Genomic DNA, 23,998 nt, shown 5'->3' with positions numbered 1-23,998 from the left:
GACACTGTTCGGGGGGACTTATAGGTTTGGTCATGTCGGTGCGTCCGTGCATCAAATAGGGTAGGTAGTTCGGCAGGAATTTTTTTTCAGGAATATTTTTGTTTTTAAATATGCATTTTTTCAGAGGTTCAGGGTGATCAAACACTGGCCACAACATTTCCAGAAAAATGTATCATACAAATAAAAGGGAAAAACCCAAAAAAGACATCCTCATTCAAGCAAAAATTAAATGCCAAGTAGTGTGGGTTTTTCTTTCTTTTTTTTTACTTCCATCTTTACGTAGCTCTAAAAAGTTTAGGGTCAGCAGGTAAAAAGTAGGGTAGATTGGGTTATCAGAACAGCATAATTTCTTTGTTCAGCCTTACTTAAAGTGTGATAAATTGTTATGTGCACCATAGGACACATAGCTATATGTACCGGGGTACATGTTGCATCTCATATTGCCGATGCATTTCATGACTGTTTTACAAATGTATACACTATAATATATCGTGTCATGTTGTTTAATGTAGTATGTGATATGCTATCACATTACTGTATCAGTAATCTGAAGCAGTTGCAGGAGTATATATTTTCAAGGTTGCTTGACAATAAGCAATCTCTTTTTCTACTACTTGCAATGAGGTTAAAAGCTTAAAACTGATTTGTGTATAATGTTTGTTCTGAGCAGTCGTCAAGACACATCACCTTGTCCAAGTCAGATGAACTGTACGAGGCTCAGACACGGCTGTAAGACGATAAAACCTCAGAGAAACTAAGAAGTCCAAGTCAGAAAGACAAGGCTGAGAGAGAGGCTGACATAGCGAAGGAGATGGTGAGCTCCAAACATCCTACAGTTTGCTTTTGTAAGAGGTCATGTGATTGGCTAACTAAGTTGTTTGACCTCAGGTCTTATTGATAGAATGGACCAATCATATGTATGGACAGCAAAGACTGTTGCAGTAGTCACGTAAGCCTAGGTCATAAAACTTTGCAAGATTTCATTGTTATATTATACTCATCATAAAAAAATAGTTTCTCACCACAGAAGGGGATGATTCGTTGTTGAATTTCTGTAAGTGTTGATAACGTGTATTAAAAAATGACAGTTTTGATGCCTTAATAGTGTTAGAAGTGGTTTGAATTTGATTTGTGTATTTTCTTTTCACAGGTGAAACTGCCTGCAGTGGCTCCAAATGATGATTTGGCATCTTTGCCGGAACTCTCAGAAAAGGTCATCCTGCAGGAATTGATGAAGAGATATAAAATTGACCAAATTTACGTAAGTTTTGTTGGACAAGAAAAGAGGCCGTAGTCATCCTTATTTGCGATGTTGATGAGGGTACCTTGTATAGAGATTAATAATCTAGGCTTTGGTGCGAGTGGTTGAGTTGATGGCATCATCTTAAATCATAGTCTTGCCCCCAGACTATATGTCATACAAATTTTTTCACAAGAATGCTCATGGAATATATCATGGATGATGTGTGAATCAGTCGTATCTTTTGTGTAAAAAAAACTCCAGATGATATTGGCTTGATTTCTGTTTTGGGGTACTTGTTTAATACTATTGGTAGTGCAGCCAATATGCCTCGGTGGAATATAGGAATTATTGTAACATGTGTCACACATGGCATGGCATTGTCGCCTGCACTGCACAACTACAATACTGAGGAAGCTTGTTCAAGTCAATCTTAGCCAACTACAGTCTAAAACCCACTCTGTAAACTCTTTCAGATTTCAGTTTTTGACTTGCCTCAATTCAATGTATAAAACTTTGTATATATTAATTCTCAGGTGTTTTCCACACAATCTTTCATGTACAATCTGTAAATTAACCCTTTCACCAAACATTATTTGAGCCAAACCCATTGTTATCAGTGGTGAATTTAGACCTGTTTACAGGAAATTGGGGTTAACAAGTCAAATTGCTATGACCAGCCGAATGGTACATAACTCAAATTTTGTTCCGTTCACTAGCAGACGTATATCGGTGACATCCTCATAGCAGTCAATCTGTTCAAAGAGCTGACCATCTACTCCGCAAAGGCCTCCATAATTTACACCAACATTCCTGACAGGAAGACGCAGAGCCCCCACATCTTTGCCATGGCCGACTGGACTTATCAGTCGCTACTGCGCTCCCAGAAGCCCCAGTGTTGCGTTATCTGTGTTGAGAGTGGTGCGGGCAAGACGGAATCTTGCAAATACCTCATTCAGCATCTTCCGACGAGGGCGAAAAGTGAAGAAAATATGTTAAACGAAAAAATTCAACAGGTAGGTTTTTCTGATCCCCTCCATGTGACATATTGCAATCCCCATGAGAAAATTGATGGTGCCAACATGTAAAGCATTGGACTGTTCCATTCACAAATTTGGGGGGGAGAAGGCCATTTCATTAACTCATTGACTAACATTGCTTATACATGTACTCTTTTCATTTTCTAACTAACATCATAAATATCTGCATTTCATAATTATTCATGATTCACAACGCCTGTCAGCGGTGACGTAAATGGAAAGTTTGCCCAACCAAAAAGTTTCTTCTCTGATTACAAATGTGTAGAAAGATTTCACTTTCTTCCCAATTCCTTCACCCGACATGTGGAGGTCCAACTGTTCCATAGAAAACCATAGCATTGGGCCAAAGCATGATACTAAAAGGGGTTGAATTAATTCTCTGGCTTGACTCACGAGTTCTTTTGATGCAGAAATTACTACACCCAACATATCCCAATCAGTCTGGGTCATTCACTGTACCGGTATGTGTGGAATCACGAGTTCCACTTTCTTCTCACACACACGATTTCTCACCCACTGATATCTCTGTTCAGTTTGATGTGCCAAAATTTCTCTTGGAACCCAGTATGATGAATGCCAAAATTAAACAGGTAGGGTTGCTCATGGCTTATAAAGATGTATCCGTGGTGATCTGTTGTCAAAGTGATGTAACTTTGTCAGTCACAATAAATTACATGCAATATAAATGACAAATAATTATTTAGTAATATATATATAGATATAATATATATATATATATATATATATATATATATATATGTATATGTATAGGATAAAGCCCGAGTACGAGGGCTCTTCTGGTATATAAAGTCCAACCCAACGATAAAATGTCGAGGCCGCAGGCCGAGACATTTTATCGTAGGGTTGGACTTTATATACCAGAAGAGCCCAAGTACGAGGGTTTTATCCGACTTAAAAACTATCGCCCCTAACTGATATATTTTCGTTTTCAATGTGTTTACGTCAACCGTCCCCTTTGTCAGTGTAACATGTTTAGGATATGAATTAAAACTTTTATTTGTGAAATAGCCTTCCAATGTAATGGAACATCCTATAAATGCCCTAGGGCACATTATATAAATGCCCTAGGGCACAGCAGATTTGTGTTGCAGCTGGTTTCCGCTGTGTTACCAAATTTTAATATAAAACGTACCAGATGTCTACAGAATATGACATGTTCACTTTTGATTGTGACAGTACTTTACTATGGCGCTGTCATTCGTTTCTGGAATTTGGTGACCAAGGCTTTATGAGTAATAAAACACCCTGAATTGAGCACTCTGATTGGTCAATCAACAGTAGATAGTTTTTAAATATATATATTGACAGGATAGGTCAAGCAGCACCAACTCTAGGACACAGTGTTCTTCACTACAAATTAAATTTTATTGTCCGACGTTTCGTGGGCTTAATCCCACTTCATCAGGGTTAAAACTGAAATAAACGGATAACAGACTATAAAGCATGTGAAAGAAAATACAGGAAGCTAAAAAATTGGAACGAACTTGAAAAGCGAAACTCTAAAAAAAGTACTTTTAGTGGTAACTGGACCTCGGATATATATATATATATATATATATATATATATATATATATATATATATATATATATATATATATATATATATATATATATATATATATATATATATATATATTACATATATATATATATATTTATATAAATCAAGAAGTACAAATTATATATATATATATATATATATATATATATATATATATATATATATATATATATATATATATATATATATATATTTATATATAATCCCATGGTATTTTTCTCTGTTTGACGTCATCGTATACGAGTGTTTTTCGCGGAGCCGTACAACTTCGAGCCGAAGGCGAGAAGTTGTGCAGCTCCGCGAAAAACACGAGTATACGATGACGTCAAACAGAGAAAAATTCCATGGGATTATATATTTATCACATGAAAAGTCTTCTTATTTTTCTTTGATGTGGATGGATCAAAATATTTGTAACAAATTGCCTGATTTTTATCGCGATTTTGTGTTTTATTTACGCGGATTACTTATATTTAATGAGTACAGCGGTCCGTCACCTAGGAGATGTGCAAATGTTTACAGGTATACTTTCATTCATAAATCCCATTAAGCTAAAACTTTGATACATGGAATGGTATCTCCACCAATCAGACATACGGATTCGGTCACGTGCGCGTGTCAATCATTGTCTCGCGCTGGAGCGATGCCAGGGCAAGTCTGCCATCGCCGGCATAGCTTTCACCGCGCTGGCGACTGATAACGATAGTATTTTGAGTTATTTAGAATATTTAGAATTATATTTATAAAGCGAAAGCAACGGCACGATCGAAACAGTAGTTATCATTCTTAGAGATGCTGTGGCTTTTAAAATATCACAAGTTTACGGCCTGGCGAGCCCGAAAGTTTCAGATCGATGACACACACAATGTACGCTTGTAGTGGGCACTGCCGTCCCGGTCTCCGCCGGTGGCCATCTCAGTCGTCAATGTTTTCGTCATACGGACTTTGATATTTGCTGTAACACATATATCGCCCGTAGGTACTTCCCAATTTTGTACTTGACGGGAACTGTTCTGTTGTGAGTGTTGTCCGAGTCAACTTTCGAAATGCATCGGATTCTACAGCGCTGCACTGCAGAGTTTACGCTGTACAGTTTCGACAGCTTAGGCTTGATTCCGATCGAGAAACAACGGAATAGTATTTGTGTGATGAAGGAAATTTATCGTTGTTCGTCGATATTTGGCGTTCTATGTCGCTTTCCCGAAGTTTATACAGTATGCATTATATAAGTTGCACTTTCGTTGAGGTGTATCTTTCGGGTTTATCGCCAATCGGGATCGCCAGGTACGACGTCGCTTGGCGATCCCCAGGTACAACGATATCCACATTAGCCTTGCAACTGGAACCGTGACGTTACTGAGCCAAACGATCGACGGTATCCTCATTCGATTCTTGGGAATAGTAAAGCTTTAGCGACTCGAAATTTCGTTGGGCATGCCTTCTATGTTTCCGTATCTGGATTTATCGGGTCACCTTTTTGTCAAAATGCCATGAGAGCACGGCATCGATCACGACAAATCGGTCTGTGTCGCGACGTGCACGTACGAACGGTACCATTGCAGGAAAAAAGTTCCGGTTGATGACGTACAACAGCGGTAATATGGATTCTTATCTGTGCTGGTGTACTCACACAGGTGGAGATACGGGCCAGTTCATGTGATAAAATAAATAAATATATATATATAATATATAATATATATATATATATATAATTTCTCTTGAAGGTGATATAGTTGTTGGCACATAGGTTGTTAAGTGTACTCGTGTCACTGTGCTATAAAAGTAATATTGTATAGTTCTTGGTGACAAATCTGTTATATTATTTTTGTCACAAAATGTGACACAAAATCACCCAGCGCATGTATACAATCACCTAATGGACTCTCACATCTACTTCTCTAGCCGTAATGAATTGAACATCGATGAATCAGAGTTAGATAATATTTCTGGAAGGGAATCCTTACTAAGGCAAGGCCGTCTTTAGGGATGTCATGTCTGTGATGAAATGAATGTATTCACAGTATTCGTATTCAGTGAGCGTTGAATTCAATAGCTAGCAGCCCACTAGTTTTTGTTCCGTGCTGTCAAATATTGTCATCTGTGCTTGGCAGTCGTTTACCTCCGCTCTATTTCTGACATACCACGTCCTTGCCTGTTTTGTTTGGAGCTCGGATATCCTGGATTTTCAACAATAGACAGGAAGACAGAGTTCTGTGTTAAGTTCAGCACCACTACCTGCAGAGTTTGAATTAATTTCAATCAATAAAAATTGATGTGTGAAGCAGCCAGAACTCCAGGACTGTCTTTGAAGGTTAAGAACCTGAACACAATAAGTGTACAGAATGACATTAAAAAACGAACCGCCATTTGCTTTTTATTTTGTTCCAAATAGCATTACCGAAAACATAAAAAGTTGTTTTCTGAAGAAATTGAACAAAATAGATAAATTAAAACAATGAACTACTGTTTAATTTCCAGTTGTTTGAAATGTAACGATGGTTTTTGTCTGAATTATCAAACGATATCAATGATGTATGTTAAAGGAAAATTTCTAAAAATAAGTATATTCAATGAGTACAGCAATATGATCCATACTATTGATAAAGAGGCTTGCCTCTTCAATGAAGCATCCATGGTTCTTGCACAACGTTACCTTTTCCTAAAGAGAGGAACACTCATAAAAGTTCACAGTTCAAAATGCTTAATATGTTCTTGATGATAAGCACAAGATGCTCGTCAGTCTACCGGAAATGCAAAACACCATCTGTTCAGCCTATGTACAGATTGTGGATACGTCACCAATGTGTCAAGGAGTCTATCTATTGTTAGTCCCCACGGACACCGTCCGGGGGAACTTATAGGTTTGGTCATGTCCGTGCGGTGTGTGCGTGCGTGCGTCCGTCCGTCCGTCCGTCCGTTCACGCAGATATCTCAGAGATGCCTGGAGCAATTTCATTCAAACTTGGTACAAGGATTACTTCATATGTCATACAGATGCACGTCAATTTGTTTTTTGATACGATCCAATATGGCTGCCAGGCGGCCATTTTATTATGATTTTTTCATGTACAGAGCCATAACTCAGACATGTTTCAACTGATTTTATTCAAAGCTGGTACAAGGACATTGACCAATGTCATAGATATGCACATCAATTTGTTTTGTGATACGATCCAATATGGGCGCCAGGCGGCCATTTTGTTACGATTTTTTCATGTACAGAGCCATAATTCAGGCATATCTCAACTGATTTTATTCAAACTTTGTACAAGGACATTGACCTATGTCATACATATTCACGTCGATTTATTTTGTGATACGATTCAATATGGCCGCCAGGCGGCCATTTTATTACGATTTTTTCATGTACAGAGCCATTACTCAGGCATGTTTCAAATGATTTTATTCAAAGTTGGTACAAGGACATTGACCAATGTCATAGATATGCACGTCAATTTTTCATGTGATACGATCCAATATGGCTGCCGTGCGGCCATTTTGTTACGATTTTTTCATGTACAGAGCCATAATTCAGGCATATCTCAACTGATTTTATTCAAACTTTGTACAAGGACATTGACCTCTGTCATACATATGCACATCGATTTGCTTTGTGATACGATCCAATATGGCCGACATGTGGCCATTTTATTACGATTTTTCCATGTCCTGAACACAACTCAGACATGTATCAAGCGAATTTATTCAAAAGTATTTTTATCACAGACCTAAAGAAGAGGACTCTATCCTCTCTGAGGACATGTAATCAAAGTACCCCATTAACAAGTGGGGACTGTGTCATCAACGATGACTTGTTGAATTTCTTCCTGTCTGACATCACTAGCATAGACTTGAAGATGTTGCTTCACTATAATACCTATTATAATAGCGAATAGTTTATCCAAATTACATTTATAGACAAATATTTCACTTCAAGATATTACACATCTGGATATCATCTTGCCAACATAAATGAACACACTTCAAATTTGAATACCAGGTCAAATGTCAACATTTTACAAACTCATAATTTGGAAGGAGTTCAACTTTTTGTCTTCTTGATTATTTTCACTGAAGAAAGACTGTCCAGGAAGTCTCCTTGTTTATAAAGAATCAATGTCAAAATTACTTTAAAACTGCTGTGTTTTATTTATTAAATTATGTAAAGAATCCCTAATTTTACCCTCATGAAATTTTTTTGACAAGATCAGATAACTTTTACCTTCTAAATTCTTACTCATTCCAAACAGGGCTGACTCCTTACACTTAATGATGAAATGGTGCTGTGTTTACCATCAATATTATAATCAACACTATAAATATAAAGATCACATGTCAAGGCAGTAGAAATAAAAATAGAGACCCAAAATAGAGAGAAATCATCCAAAATTCTTGCAGTACCAGCCATTATACTAAGTAACAAACCTACCGGTACCATTAGAATCAGTTCCTAGTTCTGTGATATCCTTCTTGGCTTCTTTTCATGGTTTGACCATGTGTAACTGTTCTCTTCCACAATATTTAGCGCTTTCTCCTCAGCTGGGTGGTGAGTGAGCAGGCTTCATGTTTGCCGTTTCAAATAACTAACAACTTACAATATTTTATATAAATACAGAAATGTCATGTGATGTAAAACATTGCTAATAACATGTACTCCATAGTAAAGTGCCAATACTGACCAAGTGTTGTGGCCGAGTCACATTTGATCAGGTCATACATGAAATATCATGGCATTTTCTCATAACAGTGGTAAAGAATTCTCCATTAAGTTAACATGTGATTGGATTTCATCAGGTCACTAAACATTATTATTCCCCCATTATACTGTATATGGTTGACATCTTGCACTAACAGAGGTCCGATTCTACATAACACTGGTTGAATCAAACCAGGGCAATAATAATGTTATTTCTGTAACTTTACTAAGTATATTGACTTCTTCTTCTAAGTCAACAGTGATTGCATCAGGGCAAAAGCATACTATCCTGTAATGTTACATGAACACTTTTAGAAGTAATATATTCCATGTGTAAAAACTCTCCTCTGTAATGCACCACATTTGTGTAGAATGGCTATGTAGTAGATGTATGTAAATTGTACTGCTGTTTACAGTGATATTTTTATTTTCATAGGGAGCCAATAAGGCTCTATATTGACCTTGAATCACTTCCTTGAATCGCTTCCTTGAATCACTTCCTTCACTGCCCAGCAATGCCAAATATCGACCTCATTTCTTGTACTTTCTGTCTAGATATACAAGGTACACCTGATCTGGAGCTGTAATTTTGTCACCTATCCGATATTCTGTCCTTGCCAGTTCTCATGCAACTTTTTCTTACCTGAAAAAAAAATGTTGTCCTTGGAAGAGGCTTCCATCTATCAGTCCACATTTTTCCCCACCCATTTTCTGATGTCAACTTGTACTGGTCACCCACAAAAATTGTATCACAGCCTCCTTACTGTGCCATCATGTAGCTTTTTTTTTCTACTGAATACTCAGGAATATCCACCACCAATTTTCCATTTTTTTCTGTTTATATGTATAGACTTGGGACAAGTCTTTGAATGATACTGTTTTTTGAATGTGATGTAGCAGGGATGTTGCTATGTCGTGGAGTTATGGCAATAGAGTGACGTAATTGCGTGATTCTGACTGAAACGTACCTACCGTATGGCATATGATCATATCACGGTCATCTTAGCCAAAGCGTTTCTCACTAAAGTTACACCAATTTGTAATAATTTGCTGTTATAATGACTTTGTTTTACAAAATGTCAGACTTCATTGAACTATTTCTAATGGTTGTATGGACAATATTGAAAAGGAAAATTCTAGTCACTCTGATAAAATACCTGAAACCGTTCAAACTTAAAAAAAGTAGACACACAAATATGTCCTGACTATTAATGTTCAGTTTCTCTTTCAGTGAGGAAAGTGACAAAAAAACTCACTGATGCACTGAATGCAGCGATTCTAGAACACACTTTTTGTCCCGGAAGGCTTCTAAAAAATGTTTGTTCCATTCATGTGCCATGGATTCATGAAATCACCATGGTTATCAGACTCCTACTGACACCAGGCACTGAAAGTCATGTAATGTAACCAAAGGCAAACATGTACAGTCAAAACGCAAACTCTTTGTATTCCAAGCAAACGTAAAATGTCTTGAAGCGTACGTAGTTGTACTGTAAATACAGACCAGGATCACAGCAGTGTAGTCGAGTCATGGTTTGTAGTTGAAACTGTAGTCAACATTTAAAATACAGTGACAATCTAGCGGCGAAAATCAACACAATATGCCGGTTGATGAATATTCATGAGAGACCAAGACAATGTAGTTTTATTATTGACTTGTCAATAACATAGCAGTACATTAATATAAAATATTATAATATTTACAGAGCATTTTTCCCCTGTGTTGAACCTATCCAATATTCCTTAGGTGATTAATCCCAGAACTCAAAGTATTCTCTCAGTCTCAATCTATTATTGACCTGTATATTAACCCCTTCCCAGAAAAATATTCATATATTGACCTGCTAATGTACTCGTGTATTCCATTCCAGGTAAATCCACTTCTGGAAGCCTTTGGAAATGTAAAGACAATTATGAATGATAATACCAGCCGTTTTGGTAAATTCCTAGAATTGCTCTTCAGCCTGGATGGCAAAGTACGAGGTGGTGAGTGGTTGAGGTACCTCATGCCTCCAAACATAACCTTTTCACCCCCAAAATGCCTGTGAACAGGTCCACCGTCACCATTGATAACAGTGGATTTGGGCCAAACCATGGTGGTGAAAGGGTTAATTAATGTATCATGCTTTTGCTCAAACTTTGATCCAGGAAACTGTAAACCATTCTTTTTCATTCCCAAGAATAAAAATCTGGGGCCATCGGGAAAAGTTCAGTATCAGAGAAATAAATTACCTTAGCAAAGCTATACTATTAACCCTTTGAGAATCAAAGTCTTCTTTTGTTGCCTTTGTGAAATATAACCCCGTCAATTTTTTCAGAATTTTGCCAAAATTTTGACAGAGAACTGTTGCCAATGAAATGAGATATCTGTGTGGTCTAAAATTATCACAGAAAAATACATAAATATTGGTAAAATGTTGCACTAAAATTTTGCATGGAAAAAAAAATTACTGCACTCAAAGGGTTAACACTATGAGGAAAAATTAAATTTGCACATGTCACAGAAACGAGTCAATGAAAACTTCTTTTTCAAAATGGATCCCAAAGGCAGCAGACTAGCAGTTTCAATTTTCAAAAAAATCAGCCATTAAAATTTTTCATTTTGCTCCAAGAGCTTTAAAATACTGAAGCCCACGCAAACAGTAGCTCTAAAAAAGTATTGTTACAGTAAAAATTTGATCTCTCCCCAAGGCATATTCTATCGCAACTCCATACATAACAACCATTTAACAGTTGACAAGTTATAATTAAAGGTATACTGTCACCTGTTCCAATTTAGCTACAGTTACCATGGAAAGAGAAAATCCAACCAATCACAGATTTTAAGCAGGTGGCCGCTTTTTAAATACAGCACCCCCACTTGGGCATTTTGAATACCTAGGAACGTCCCTTTGACCATATATGGGCATATTTAGATTACAGGTGACTGTATATCTTTAAATCAGTGACTTTTTAAATATTCACAGCACGGATCCACGAGTACCTTCTGGAAAAATCACGAGTGGTATACCAGGGGAAAGGAGAACGGAATTTCCACATATTTTATCTGATGTTTGCTGGTCTCTCTCCGGATGAATATCGAAAATTCGGTCTTGAGTCTTCGGAAAAACGCAGGTAAGGGACTAACAGATATTGAAAGTGATTATAATTGTTTAGAAAGATAGTTACATATATAGATGAGAGGAATTTTTTATATGGGAATTTTTTTCTTGTGTCTTTTAATGGTAATTGCAGTACCATTATCTGTGCAAATTTGTAATTGTCGATAACAAAAAACAATGTAGCTTCTTATAGATTTGCTGTGATGGGCGGGAAAGATTGTGACCCTTAGGGCAAAATAATTGTTTTGTGAGCGTAAATATACTTACTTATGCTTATGCTGCATGGAATGTCTTGCCTCATCACTTTAATTGGTTTGTTTGTTTCTTTGAGTGGATATTTTTCAGGTATGTCAGTGTGATAGACAGTGTAATAGACAGTGTGATAGACATATTACACATACACAGAGTGCTAGAAGTACACCATTAAACAATGGGTATCCTTAGCAATAGAAAATGGTAGAGTTTTACTTTATGGGTGGGGCCTTTTTACTTACCAGATTTTTTTCCATCAAAAAAATTATACATGTTTCATACTTTGAGTAACACCTTGAGCAATACAAGCCATATACCGGTAAGTTTTAGCTCTTTCAGTACTTGTTGTACATCCCATTGTTTTGAGTTGGATGAAGGGATTAATGCACTTGTTAAAAAAGAGGGGAATGAAGGGAGTGAAAAATTTAAATGGGCAGAAATTCGCTTTTTAAACAGAACTTCGTATTTCAGCTTTTTTCAGATTTATTTTTAAATATTTCTAAATTTTCTAATGTTGTCAGTTAAATGTAACTTGATAAAGCCATATATCCTCTGTGTATCAGTATAAACCAAAGCATCGATGGACATACAGACTCCACCCTGCGTGTCAAATGAAATAGCCAGGGTGTGGACAGAAATGTGATTTTAATGTGTCTGCATGACACATATGTGTGTGCCATCTTGGTTAGGCAAGACCTGTTGTCAGGTGAAATTGAAATTGGATGAAAGATAATTCAAAAAGTTACAACATTGATAATTTATAAATCCCCGAAAAATGTTTGGAATCAGTAAATTTTGATCTTTCCAAGCTTGGAAAAAACTGATGGAGACTGTAAATGATGGCCTATTTATGATGAAATCACTTTTCTTGATTTCAATACCTAAGAAACAGATCAAAGCCTCTCCGATATAGCCTAGAGGGCACTGTCTTCTATCATTTATGTCAAATTACCTATTTTGAATGAAATTGCAACGTGACAGTGGAATAGCAAAACTCCCTAGCTTACTGTGGAAACAGGCTCTCAGTTCTGTGTGAATGTTGGAGACCCCCTAGTTGAATGCCAAGTCTTTTTTTGAACAGTTACTATAGGCTCATACGTAATACCGTAACATTTCATTGCTTCAGCTCAAAGGCATAGGAAGATGTGTATTAAAAGTATACACGTACAGACAGACACACAGACAAATGTGTATGTGTAGATTGAAGGACAGATGCATGTGTGTGTTCATGCATACATTCATCCTGTACAATATAGTTTCATAGACAACGTTTTTGCCGAGGGCGGTAGGCTTGTAAAATGTTACCTTGTTTCCGTGAGTCATTTTTACGGGGATTTTTTTTGTGGAATATCACAGCAGTTTCATAGTATGCAATTGCAGCGCAGAAATGTAACTCTAACTCCAAAAAATTGAACTCTAACAAAAGCTCTAATGCATATGATATTCACATCAATTTATCCACGATTGAAGAGCAAACTGAAAACAAAAATTACATTTTGGAAAATTCTCTTGAACAGCCCTTGATCAGTCATGTTTATAAAGAACAGTTGTTTGATGTCTGGTGTGTTGGCTTTTTGCATTATTACCCCTCTTCTCAATCAAAAATGTGATGCTCTATTGTTTAATACAACACTGGAACATTCCATCACTTTGGGAGAGGTAGGAGTGAGCACATCATGACTGGCAAATCTCACCATTTTCAGGTATTTGACCGGCAGCGGTGTAAACTTGAAAGCACTGATGACGCAGAGCACCCGGGAACAATTCAATGAAATCAGGGACTGTCTGAGAGCTGTTGGTTTCACAAGAGATGTAAGTAGGCAACTTAAAAATAATCGTACTGTCCACATTTATTTCAGAGACCTTCCACTGTTAACTTGCTATAATAATCCAGCCATCACCATGTTCTGACCTCTCACTAATGTTTGATGTTTTGCCCCATTCCCTCATTTGTAAGACTTTGTAAGACATTATACTTTGGAATTCTTGTAACTTCATGATCTCGCATCAGGAGCTGCCTCCAAACTGTGTGATGATGTCATATTGTGACAAGTTTTCAGTGAGTGATACTCATTCACCTGTCGAGAAAAAGTCTACCTCGTTGCCATGAAAAGAGTTGTGGTATGACGTGAAGATGTGAGACTGGACTTTGCATGTACTGAGAGGGAAAGACACTAAGGGTTGCCCGATTGCCCGGGGCAAGTGAAAGTCGCGTTCGGGCAAGTGAACCATCGATGCCACTTGCCCGACGGGACAAGTGAAAAAAATCATTACCTACGAATCGAATTCACAAGAGCGATTTTCTGGTGAGGGAACACGGACTTAAACAACAAAAAATAATCATATTATGTCATTGTGAACATTTCCATGAGATTTTTCATAAAATTGCATGCAGAATTGATGAAAAGAATCATATATAATCGCTTCCAATAAAATACAGTTCAAACAATCGGTCAATTACCGTACGCTGATTTTGTATACGAAAAAGCTGTTCAGCTGGTCGAGCGTACGATCACCAAAGTTCATTGCATTGACTGTGAGGTTACGGTGTCTCACAATATGTCGATACAGTAAAAAAAAACAGCGTTTTTTGTGCTTTGTATGAGCGATTATAATAAGGTAAAAATAAAGTCCAGTGGTGAAAAATCACCACAAAAAATGGGACTTTTACTAAAACGTTCTCTTCAATGTTAACTTGTTGAGTGACAGTGAGTGGCATCATGGCAAGACCGCATGCAATGAAAGTCATGAGCAAGCTTAGGTGTCAACGGGTCCAGTCTTTGAATTTTCAATGAACATTGACTTAATTTTCAGGTCAATAAGCCAAAAGTTACTTGTCCGTGGCAACCAACCTCTCTGTTTGTGAATTTTCCCATTCTAAAATGACTGTCAAGAAGCAATTGGATCGAATTTGACATCGAGAAATTCAACTTCCAAAATACATTGAAAAACACTGACGCCTTAGGTTGTTGGTTTAAATTCTATTTAGTCTGCGCATGAGCGTTAAAGACCACCTAGGTTATTAGAAAAATATAGGATACTGGTATATAGTGCAATGGTAATCCAAACTTCATAGGGCTGGTGTATGATATAAGCGCAGTAAAAACATGACAAAAAAGTACATTATTTTTCAGAAGCTTCAAAACATACCTTTATAGCTACAGATTTTTTTCTTTCAGTATAGATAAGTTAAAACTTTTAACTGCAAAAATATCTTGAAGGTACAATTGAAATGGCTGTTATTATTTGTACATTGAGCCCCAAGAAAGTAAACATACAAACTTATGAACTATTAGAATTTTTTTCTATGAATATGAAAGCCCCAATAATTGTAAATTTTGAAATTTGTTGATCTAAAAAAGGCTTCCTATTTTCTGTGGTTTTCTTTAAATTCTACCCATTTACAGGATATAGTCTTTTACTGCTTTACAAAACATTCTTTATTGAAAAATTGGACAAGTAAATTTACATTTTAACCATTATTTTGATTGCCCGCCATACTACAAAGAAAACAAAGCATATGTGTCCCAGTTGAAAATATTCAACACTATGCATTACATTGGACTACTCTGTTGTTTCCGTGAATATTCAAATGATATATGCACGGTGTACACTGTTTTTGCTATATTTGCATGGGATGCCATTTTACGTTTGGCACACCTTTATTATTTTTTGAAACTCATCAAACATCAGAAGTCTTGCAAAATATCATAAAGAGATACTAAGTCCCTTATAAGGCTTGTCCTTTGATTTGCAGAGACACAGTGGTATCCTAGCAATACTGGGTGAGGAGAGCCATTTTCCTCAGGCGACAGACAAATCCTTGGCAACTAAACTCCACAGCGGCCCAGGGAAGACGGGAAACACAGTATATTTCGCCCCGAAGGATGATGGAGTTTCATTTGCTATTATGCACTATGCCGGCAAGGTGGGTGTTTTCTGTTACTGCTTAATGTTTTCATAATCTTGCAATTGTCATCTCTCCTCCAATTAAGATATTTCCGTCAGGGGCTCAAGATTTGTTGCCATGGTAACAGAGGTTTAGAAATTTATATTTAATCACTTTTGTTGTGCCTGTGTACCGAAGTTGACTTTGTACATGGACGAGATGTCTACAAGGTACTCTACTTCTTGTGATGTGCATTGATCGTAAACAAGTTGACGACAATATGTTCTTCCTCCCATGTTTGTGACTATCGCTCGCAAGTTTGTTTTGAAAAAAATGAATTGTAGTCCAAATGAGAGGCAGTTTTGTTTGAGACTGAAAAATTAGACCAGATGGCATGTGGTGTACAGTTCTATGCTTTTGATATAAGTATGTTACTCAAGGTATATTTACACTCAGCAATTTGTTTTTGCATCTTTTCACACCTACCCAGTGATTTGAAGAAATTAGATGGAGTTTCATCACCTTTCAAATTTGTCAGAAAATAATTGCTTCCCTTGGGAAATAATAATTACATGTTGTCTACATCAAAATTAAAAAAAGAAATTCATTCAACAGGGCCTTGTCTGTTGCAGTAGAAATGTCAGATCAAAATGGGCTGATTGAATTTTATGATCAGAATTGCCAGTGAAAATCAAGGCCGATCAGATCTGAAGCTCAAGATGAGTATAAAGCTACAATTTAGTCTGTGGGGTTTTAAAAAAATTGAACAGAAATTGTCCACTTGTAGTAAATGCAACGTCTGTATTTTGTCAAAGTTACATAATATATACTTTTGGCTCCAGAATTATAAGTCTTCTGTCTGCTGTTGCAGATATGGAGTGCCGTTTCTTTTTTATGCTGAGTAAATATTCCATCAATGATAGATATGGAAAAAATCAAAATAGCCATGATGAACAGGCGTTCATATTTATTTAATCACTTTATGATTGGATATTATTTTTTTGTTCGCGAAAGTGACACATACATAAACAAAATGTGTAATATTGCCGACTGAAATTTTAATGTTTCTTTTGGCAGAAATATTCGCTAAGCTAATATTTGTATAATGATATACATTCAGGTTTATAAGAAATAGGTTCATCTATGAATAAGCAATTGATATTAGCCCTTTCCGGTCTGACACTCTGATATTTGACCAGAGATAAACCTATATATTTATAGGGTTTAGGCCTGAAAGGGTGAAACAATAAGAGTGTGTGTTCTGGTTTCTCTCCAAAGGTGACATACAACTTGGTCGGAGTTCTGAACAAGAACAGGGACACTCTGCCAAATTCCATTCAGTTTACAATGAAAAGTAAGTTCTTTATCATACACGCACACATATCTTGGTCACAGACTCTTCCCTTGCCAAAGATATCATCTTGTAACAAACTTTAGACAAGTTATGTTTTCAACTTTGTGACAAGTGTACAGACCATATGACTCTCCACCTTGTCACATCCGTGTTAACAAGCTTGTCAACACGCTTGACATGAAACTTACGCAAGCGTGGGACAAGTTTGAATCTTACAAGCTTGTAACAATTCAAAAGGTTCAGGAAAGTGGAAGGTTGAGAATTACAAGCTTTTAACAAGGTTGTGGAACACTATGTGTGTCTGCTGGTATATTCATCTATCAAAGGTTGTATCAAGGTTGTATATTACCCATAAGCCTTTGCTTCATTGCCAGCATTATTGCTGCTCGTTGCCATAGGCAACTATATGGAGCCCAGTTGGGGTCATCATGCCACAGGCACTCAGTGCCACATTTGCGGGATATTAACCAGATTTGACTGATTTGATAACACAGTGACTTCATTATTTATTAAAAGAACCAATATTGTATGTGTTACGAGTGTAGGTTTGGCAATCAAGAATGAGACAACAACATGCTAGAGAGTATGTGTACACAAAGTATGTCCTCAATTATGGCTGGAATATGGCTCTCATCACCAAACCTCTATTTGAACTACCCTACCCAAAATCCAAAGTACATCGTTGGACTTAAAACTTACCTCTTACATCAACAGATCTCAATTTCAATTACCTTACCAAAATTTTAGGCCTCTCGCAAACTATTACTTCAAATTTGCCGCAAGCTTTGCAGTAAATTTGCAGCAAACTTTTTCTGCAAATAAGCCGGCGATTCATTTTTCAGATGCAAATTAGGTTTCTTGTGAACTTGCTGCAAATATGCAGCAAACTCCCTGCTGCAATGTTGCTGCAAACTCTTTGCAGCAAATTTGCGGCACAATCCTTGCAGCAACTTCCGCCAAATTAATTTCAATGTTACTGAAAATTTCCCGCAAACTCCATACAGCACATTATTTTCCATGTTACTGCAAATTTGCTGCAAATTACACATGCAAAATTGCCTTCAAAAGTTGGTATAATTCCACAACAGTCAGCTCTGGATCAGTAATAGTAAGAAAACTGAATACATATTGAAAACCAAAGAAGCGACACAATTAAGAGGCAGCAAAATTTCTTGTATTGTACCACAAGTTTCAAAATTTTTATCTTCTCCAAAAATATAATAAGTTCAGCTCAGATGTGTACACACAGTTGTAAAATCACTTGTAGACATGGCCAATGAAAACCTGACAAATCTTAAGACAGACTGTGGACAGCACAAGATGTGTTTTATCCAACTAAGCTCTAAATACCAGTTTCACGAGAAACAATGGTCAGCGCAAATAGTTATTATTTAATAAAAGACAACAGAGAAATAAAAAGGTTAAATTCAAATTGTGGTACAATTTATTTTATATGCCATGTTCATTTCATGCCACATAAGTGTCTTCAAGATATTTTCTTTTGGCTTGAGAAGTTTCATTATATTTACATTACTGTCAAAGGCTGCGATTTGGCTTTCTGTTTTCTGAATTTCTTGTCCCTTTTAGGCTTTAATTAGAGAACCAGCAATGCATTCTGAAAAATAAAATCGTTCAGGGAAGAGTGTAAGTCTTTTACCGTTTGACCAAACGTAAATTTCATGAAAGAAATCAATAATTATTTGAAAATGAGACAGAGTCAAGTTGAAAAATTGATGCAGAAAAATGCATAAATATTCACGATCGTTATTAAATTAATAATGATTTATGTCCGACAACCGACAACTCGCCGTATGTTGTTTACATACACGACGGCGACAATCTGCAAAAATCTCAGCACTTAGTTACTGCATGGAGGTAGTACCACCTCCATGGTTACTGTAACTGTTGTGAAACGAAAGTGAATTCAGTATGAATCAGTTCACGAAAATTTATCTGTAGGTAAACATAGGAATACAAGGATTACAGAACATAATAGCGATGTACAGACGGACGGTACATTGACTTACATTTGTGAACGGCTCGCAGACGCTGGAAGATTTTCGGTTGCAGGTCTCCCGTCTCCGTGCTGTACCACGGTCCCTCCACGACGACCGTGGCTGTACGTACATACAATATAGTCAGCAACTTTACTGCTTTTCGCGTTCACAAAATTAGAACTCCGTCTGTCCCTGGTACTGTATACACGTTTTTCCAACACTGTGATATCATTTGGCTGGCGATTCCATAGAAAGATCACGAAATTGTCCACTAGATAACTCCCTGATCACAAGTACACAGCCGATGGTACCAAAATCTAACTTCGCGCCGATCAAGCCTGATGACGTTAACGGAAGTGATATCTATATATCATTACGCGATTGATAATGTAGTTCCGATTTTAAACGCTGGAATTGACTCTACATCTGCACCAATCCGTTATATATCATACTTAATATAGCATTTAATTTATTAGTTTAATGAAAATGGTTATTTTTACCACAGAAAGACTAAAAAGAGAGTACAAATTCTTTCAGCACGAAGAATCAATATCAATACGCGAACTGAACTTGATGAACCGTGACCTCAGAGTCGACTGGGCTCCTCGTCGCTGGATACACAGGACGTGTTTGACGTTGCAAGTAGCGCATTTGATTTGCGTACAGCGGCTCGGGATGGAGTGTAATCCTAAACCTCAAATTTGTGCTCGGCAATATAATTCTAACGCTGAACACATGGACAAAAGCCTTTTACCTCAATTCATGTCATCAGAAGGCGAGATTTTGTTAGCGAAATCGATGGGACACACACTGTGGATAGAGCCTAGAGCCTAGAGGGACTGAATGTACGTACCATGGCATAGGCCTACTATGATGTGATATTTAGCTAGCTTCGAGCACAGCCACTACTCTGCTTGGAGGGAGTAGCGGGTCCTTGCTTATACCAAACATTGAATGCATTGACATTTACTTGTCTGTTTCTACATGAAAAGTTCTCATCAGTCGATATTTTTAAGGTACAGATTTGCAGTATACAAAAGTTACGACGTGTCCGTACAGACCATAACAGACGCACATTTCGTTCGAAACTGCTTGCATTTTGGTATCATTCGTAGAACATACAAGGTGTAACTTGCAAGACAGACAAGTCCCTGTTTTAAAAATTGTTTTCCAAAAATTCAGTTGTCGATCCTACCATGATTTACCCAATCGGATTGTCAAAGGTTACTATTATTAATGTCACTACGGTATACTATAGATGCGCTCTTATACCATGCAATGTTGCCGATTATGCCAGCTTAAGCGCAGTGGTCGCCGGGCGCTGCGCGTGCGTGATTTTTTTTTTGATAAACATAAATTTTTGTAAACATAAGTCTTCTCAACTTCAATAGAGTGAGATGGGAGCAGTCCCCCACTTTGTTAAGGCCTTTGTAAGACTCAACATCATGCAATAGTAAAATATTAAGATCGGAAACGAACTTCAGTGGTGTATTTCTATTTATAAACTCGTGTAGAGCTACGAACATTGGGACACTACACTCAGCACATTATGTCGCTGAGTTTACTGCACGCAGACACAGTGAACAAAAAGCTTTGATCGCGCGCGATCACGCTGGTTGTACACAATGCTATGTACAGTACAGTGAAAATACATAACTAAAATGATCAACATTGCCTATATATGTAGACCAGCAACAAGCACAATGCCTAACACAAAAATTACACTCAAGACCATGATCGGCAAGCCAGAGCAGGACACGGTGATGTTGTTGGAAGACGGTCACCGCTTGACGTACACGGATATAGAGAATCCGGTCCCACAACGTACCGGCCCGCTACGACTTGGCCCACAACCAACTGTTGATCACCATGTCTTACTTCTCCTAGTATTACGTGGTAAGAAATAGTAAAATGACAGGAAACAATAGACAAAACGAGCGGGTTTTCGCGGCATTTGGCAGGGAAATTGCACGGCTACACCGTGCATAAACGTATCGAGAGATCCTGTGCTCCGGTCCTGTGCACGGTCATGGCAGTGATCCAACCGCTAGCTGGTGTTGCCTACCGGTGCTGGGCAAACTTCGTTGTTGTACCTCCTGATTGCCGGGTAGGTCTGAATCCTCTTTCAAGTGAGATAACCCCCACATAACAAGAAGACCTATGAAAGGTCCTTCGTTTGACTTGATACCAGCTCGGAATTCTCGTTTGCACCCCCAAACGGGGTAAACTTTGTAGTTGAGTTGGATTCTCCACAGCCGAGTGTAGCGCGTCATATACCCGGTTTGACACGGACGTTCATACAGACCACGGAACGGAACAGATGCAGAGATGCTTCTTGCTGCAGCGGGCATTGCTCTGCGAGCTGTAGATTTCTGTAGTTTGGGTTGTTGTCTTTGTACTCATGTCGGCCTCTTGAAATGAAAGCTCTCGTCCTTGCTAGCGATGTCGAAAACTAGAGCCCGGTCGTTGATAGTCTGTTGGCGTATACATGCGTACGTCTAGCTCTATGGCTCGAGCGATAACAGTAGCCGAGCCCCATTCAACTGATTCAAGAAAATCATGAGCAAGTGTGATCTCAATCAGCGTGCAATCATTGTTCAATATTCAGCAGATATTTAACTTAGATTAATTGACCTTTTATTGCGTGTTACATTTGGATAGTTGGTATAAGCTTGTGACAGATCAGCCGCCATTTTAACAAGCGGCAATATGGCGATCATTACAATCAACCCGTAACATGTGCGGCGTTCTTGGATTTGTTTACAACAGAGGGGGACCCCCTCAGGAGGATGCGCAGCGCGACGACCACTGCGCTTTAACTGAAGTGTCAATTATATACCAGTTATTATTATTTAACAAGAGATTGTCTGTTACGAAAATAAATGAATATAAAATACAAATGAAAGATCAATTTTGTGTTGCTTGCATATGACAGGTCACGAAGTGCAATGGTACCACTATACTCCCTGGTAATGAAATAGTCGGCAATCTGTCAATCATGTGTTGCTGCATATTTGCAGCAATAACCTGGCTTGACTGAAGTGCTTGTGAGTGCTTGTGACAAACTTGCTGTTACAAACCTTGCAATTTAATTATCACAAGCGTGGTACAAAATTGTAAGTTTTCACTGTGATGTCTTACAACCTTGTCAAACCTTGAAACAAGTTAAGGTATTGCCTTTAAAACTTGTGTGAAGGTTGTCGCAAAGTTGTACAAGCATGGCACAAGATGATATCTTTGGCAAGGGTTCACTGAATCAATACAAGTGTTGCTAGCATCATCAACTAGCACTGAGCATAGAATTCAATTAGAGATTGTGCTGCATTGCAAAGACACAAGTAACTGGTTTCTGCTTCAGCGTTTTCAGTTGATGTTAATATTTTGATATTCGTGACTACAGAATGTACAGTGATATTCTGAAAGTACTCAGATTAAAGATACATCATGCAGTCATGCATTTGCCTTGAAACTGAGAGATTTAAAATTTTGTCCAATCTTTCCTTGAGGAGACTTCAAACCATTCGCTTGTAAAATTGAAAATAAAATCTTTGGTCACAGTGCACAGTTTGGTAGCAGAAAAAACAAAATACATGACGTTTAACCCTTTAAATGTTGTAACTTTTCCCACCAAAATTTTAGTGCAACATTCTGACAATTTTTATGAATTTTTCTGTAACTTTTTTATTATTTTGGACCAAATGGACATCACATTTCATTGGCTACAGTTTTTCATCAAAATTTTGGCAAAATCTTAAAAAATTCGCCTGAGGTACATTTTATATAGCAACAAAAGTTGACTTTGGCGCTCAAAGGGTTAACAATATGTGACATTCAAAATGGCTTCTGTAGCAGTGTGCATCTAAATCTGTTGAAGTAAGTTTTTCAGTATTCACAAAAAACACAATGGTGAAAATTTCATTTACTCCTCAAACTTCAGAAGTGAGTTCATACAAAGCCGCATGTCAGCGAGCAAAGTCACATAAAACTTTGGAGTCCGTCTTGAGAAGAATCCAACCTTAAGGTGGCATTGCTCATAGCACGGCGTATTTTGCTCAAAATAACTTTTCTGCAAAGATTTTTTTCAATTTTCTTCAATTTGTCCACCAAAGAATGAAATATTGTGTAAAATTTTCTTTGCACAATTTCTGTCACACAGAAAGTCCCTTTAGCACATATACCGGTAGGTACAAGTTTATAGCTAGTGTAATTTCAAAAAATTGCAGTTGACTTCTGGACACAGTTGGAAAGATTAAGTATCTTAGGTGTAATTGTTGTACCTGATCAAAACGAGGTACATGTATTGTAATACCAGTAATTAGGCTGACATTTTAAATAATTGAGCTTCAAATTGCCTACTAGGCCGCAGTCTCAAAGATGAATTCAGTTCTTGTACAGCTGACTGATATCGTAATCTTGGTGTAATTACCGCAGCCAGTAGCAGCCTACTCATCAAGAGATGTTCCAATCACGGCTGACCAGGACTGGCTCCCTGGCGGCCCAGGAGATCCTCTAGTGAGAAAGACGCTCAGACGTCACCTTTCGATTTCTTCAGGAAGAAGAGGATGTCCCAGAATGAGACTGCTAAGGTACTTGTACATTGAAGCTGAATCTTTGTAGACTGTCTTGATCTGAGAGGGTGAAGCCATTTTCAAATGGGGGTGTAATGAGATTTCATGATGCTTTCATAATATAACCTCCTACATCATGTATGTGGGGAATGTGTGTGTGGGGATGTGTGTGTGTGAGTTTCTTTGTGTATGTATTAAAAGCAGCAAAAAACAGTGAATTCTCAAGATGTTTTGTGTTTTATATATATATATATATTTATATATATATATATATATAT

The 23,998-nt window shown here is 37.5% G+C and overlaps 1 protein-coding gene and 1 long non-coding RNA gene across 2 annotated transcripts; one reads left to right on the top strand and one right to left on the bottom strand.

The window, feature by feature from the left end:
• The first annotated feature begins 13,618 nt into the window (after positions 1-13,618).
• LOC139129142 (myosin-IIIa-like) lies at positions 13,619-23,732 on the top strand. The gene is made up of 4 exons (XM_070694791.1): positions 13,619-13,724; positions 15,670-15,840; positions 17,080-17,155; positions 23,584-23,732. Exons 1-4 carry the CDS (start codon positions 13,653-13,655, stop codon positions 23,625-23,627), a joined length of 363 nt encoding a protein of 120 aa, XP_070550892.1. The 5' UTR covers positions 13,619-13,652; the 3' UTR covers positions 23,628-23,732.
• Positions 18,577-19,738, bottom strand: LOC139129127 (uncharacterized). The gene is made up of 2 exons (XR_011551525.1): positions 19,183-19,738; positions 18,577-18,770 (listed from the first exon to the last, which is right to left on the bottom strand). It is a non-coding gene; the product is annotated as an uncharacterized lncRNA (long non-coding RNA).
• Positions 23,733-23,998: the final 266 nt, after the last annotated feature.

This window comes from Ptychodera flava, unplaced genomic scaffold (assembly GCF_041260155.1).
Source record: "Ptychodera flava strain L36383 unplaced genomic scaffold, AS_Pfla_20210202 Scaffold_94__1_contigs__length_393698_pilon, whole genome shotgun sequence".
NCBI classification, from domain to species: Eukaryota; Metazoa; Hemichordata; class Enteropneusta; family Ptychoderidae; genus Ptychodera; species Ptychodera flava.
The sequence above is the reverse complement of the archived record's forward strand: the minus strand, read 5'-3'. Positions and strand labels throughout refer to the sequence as shown.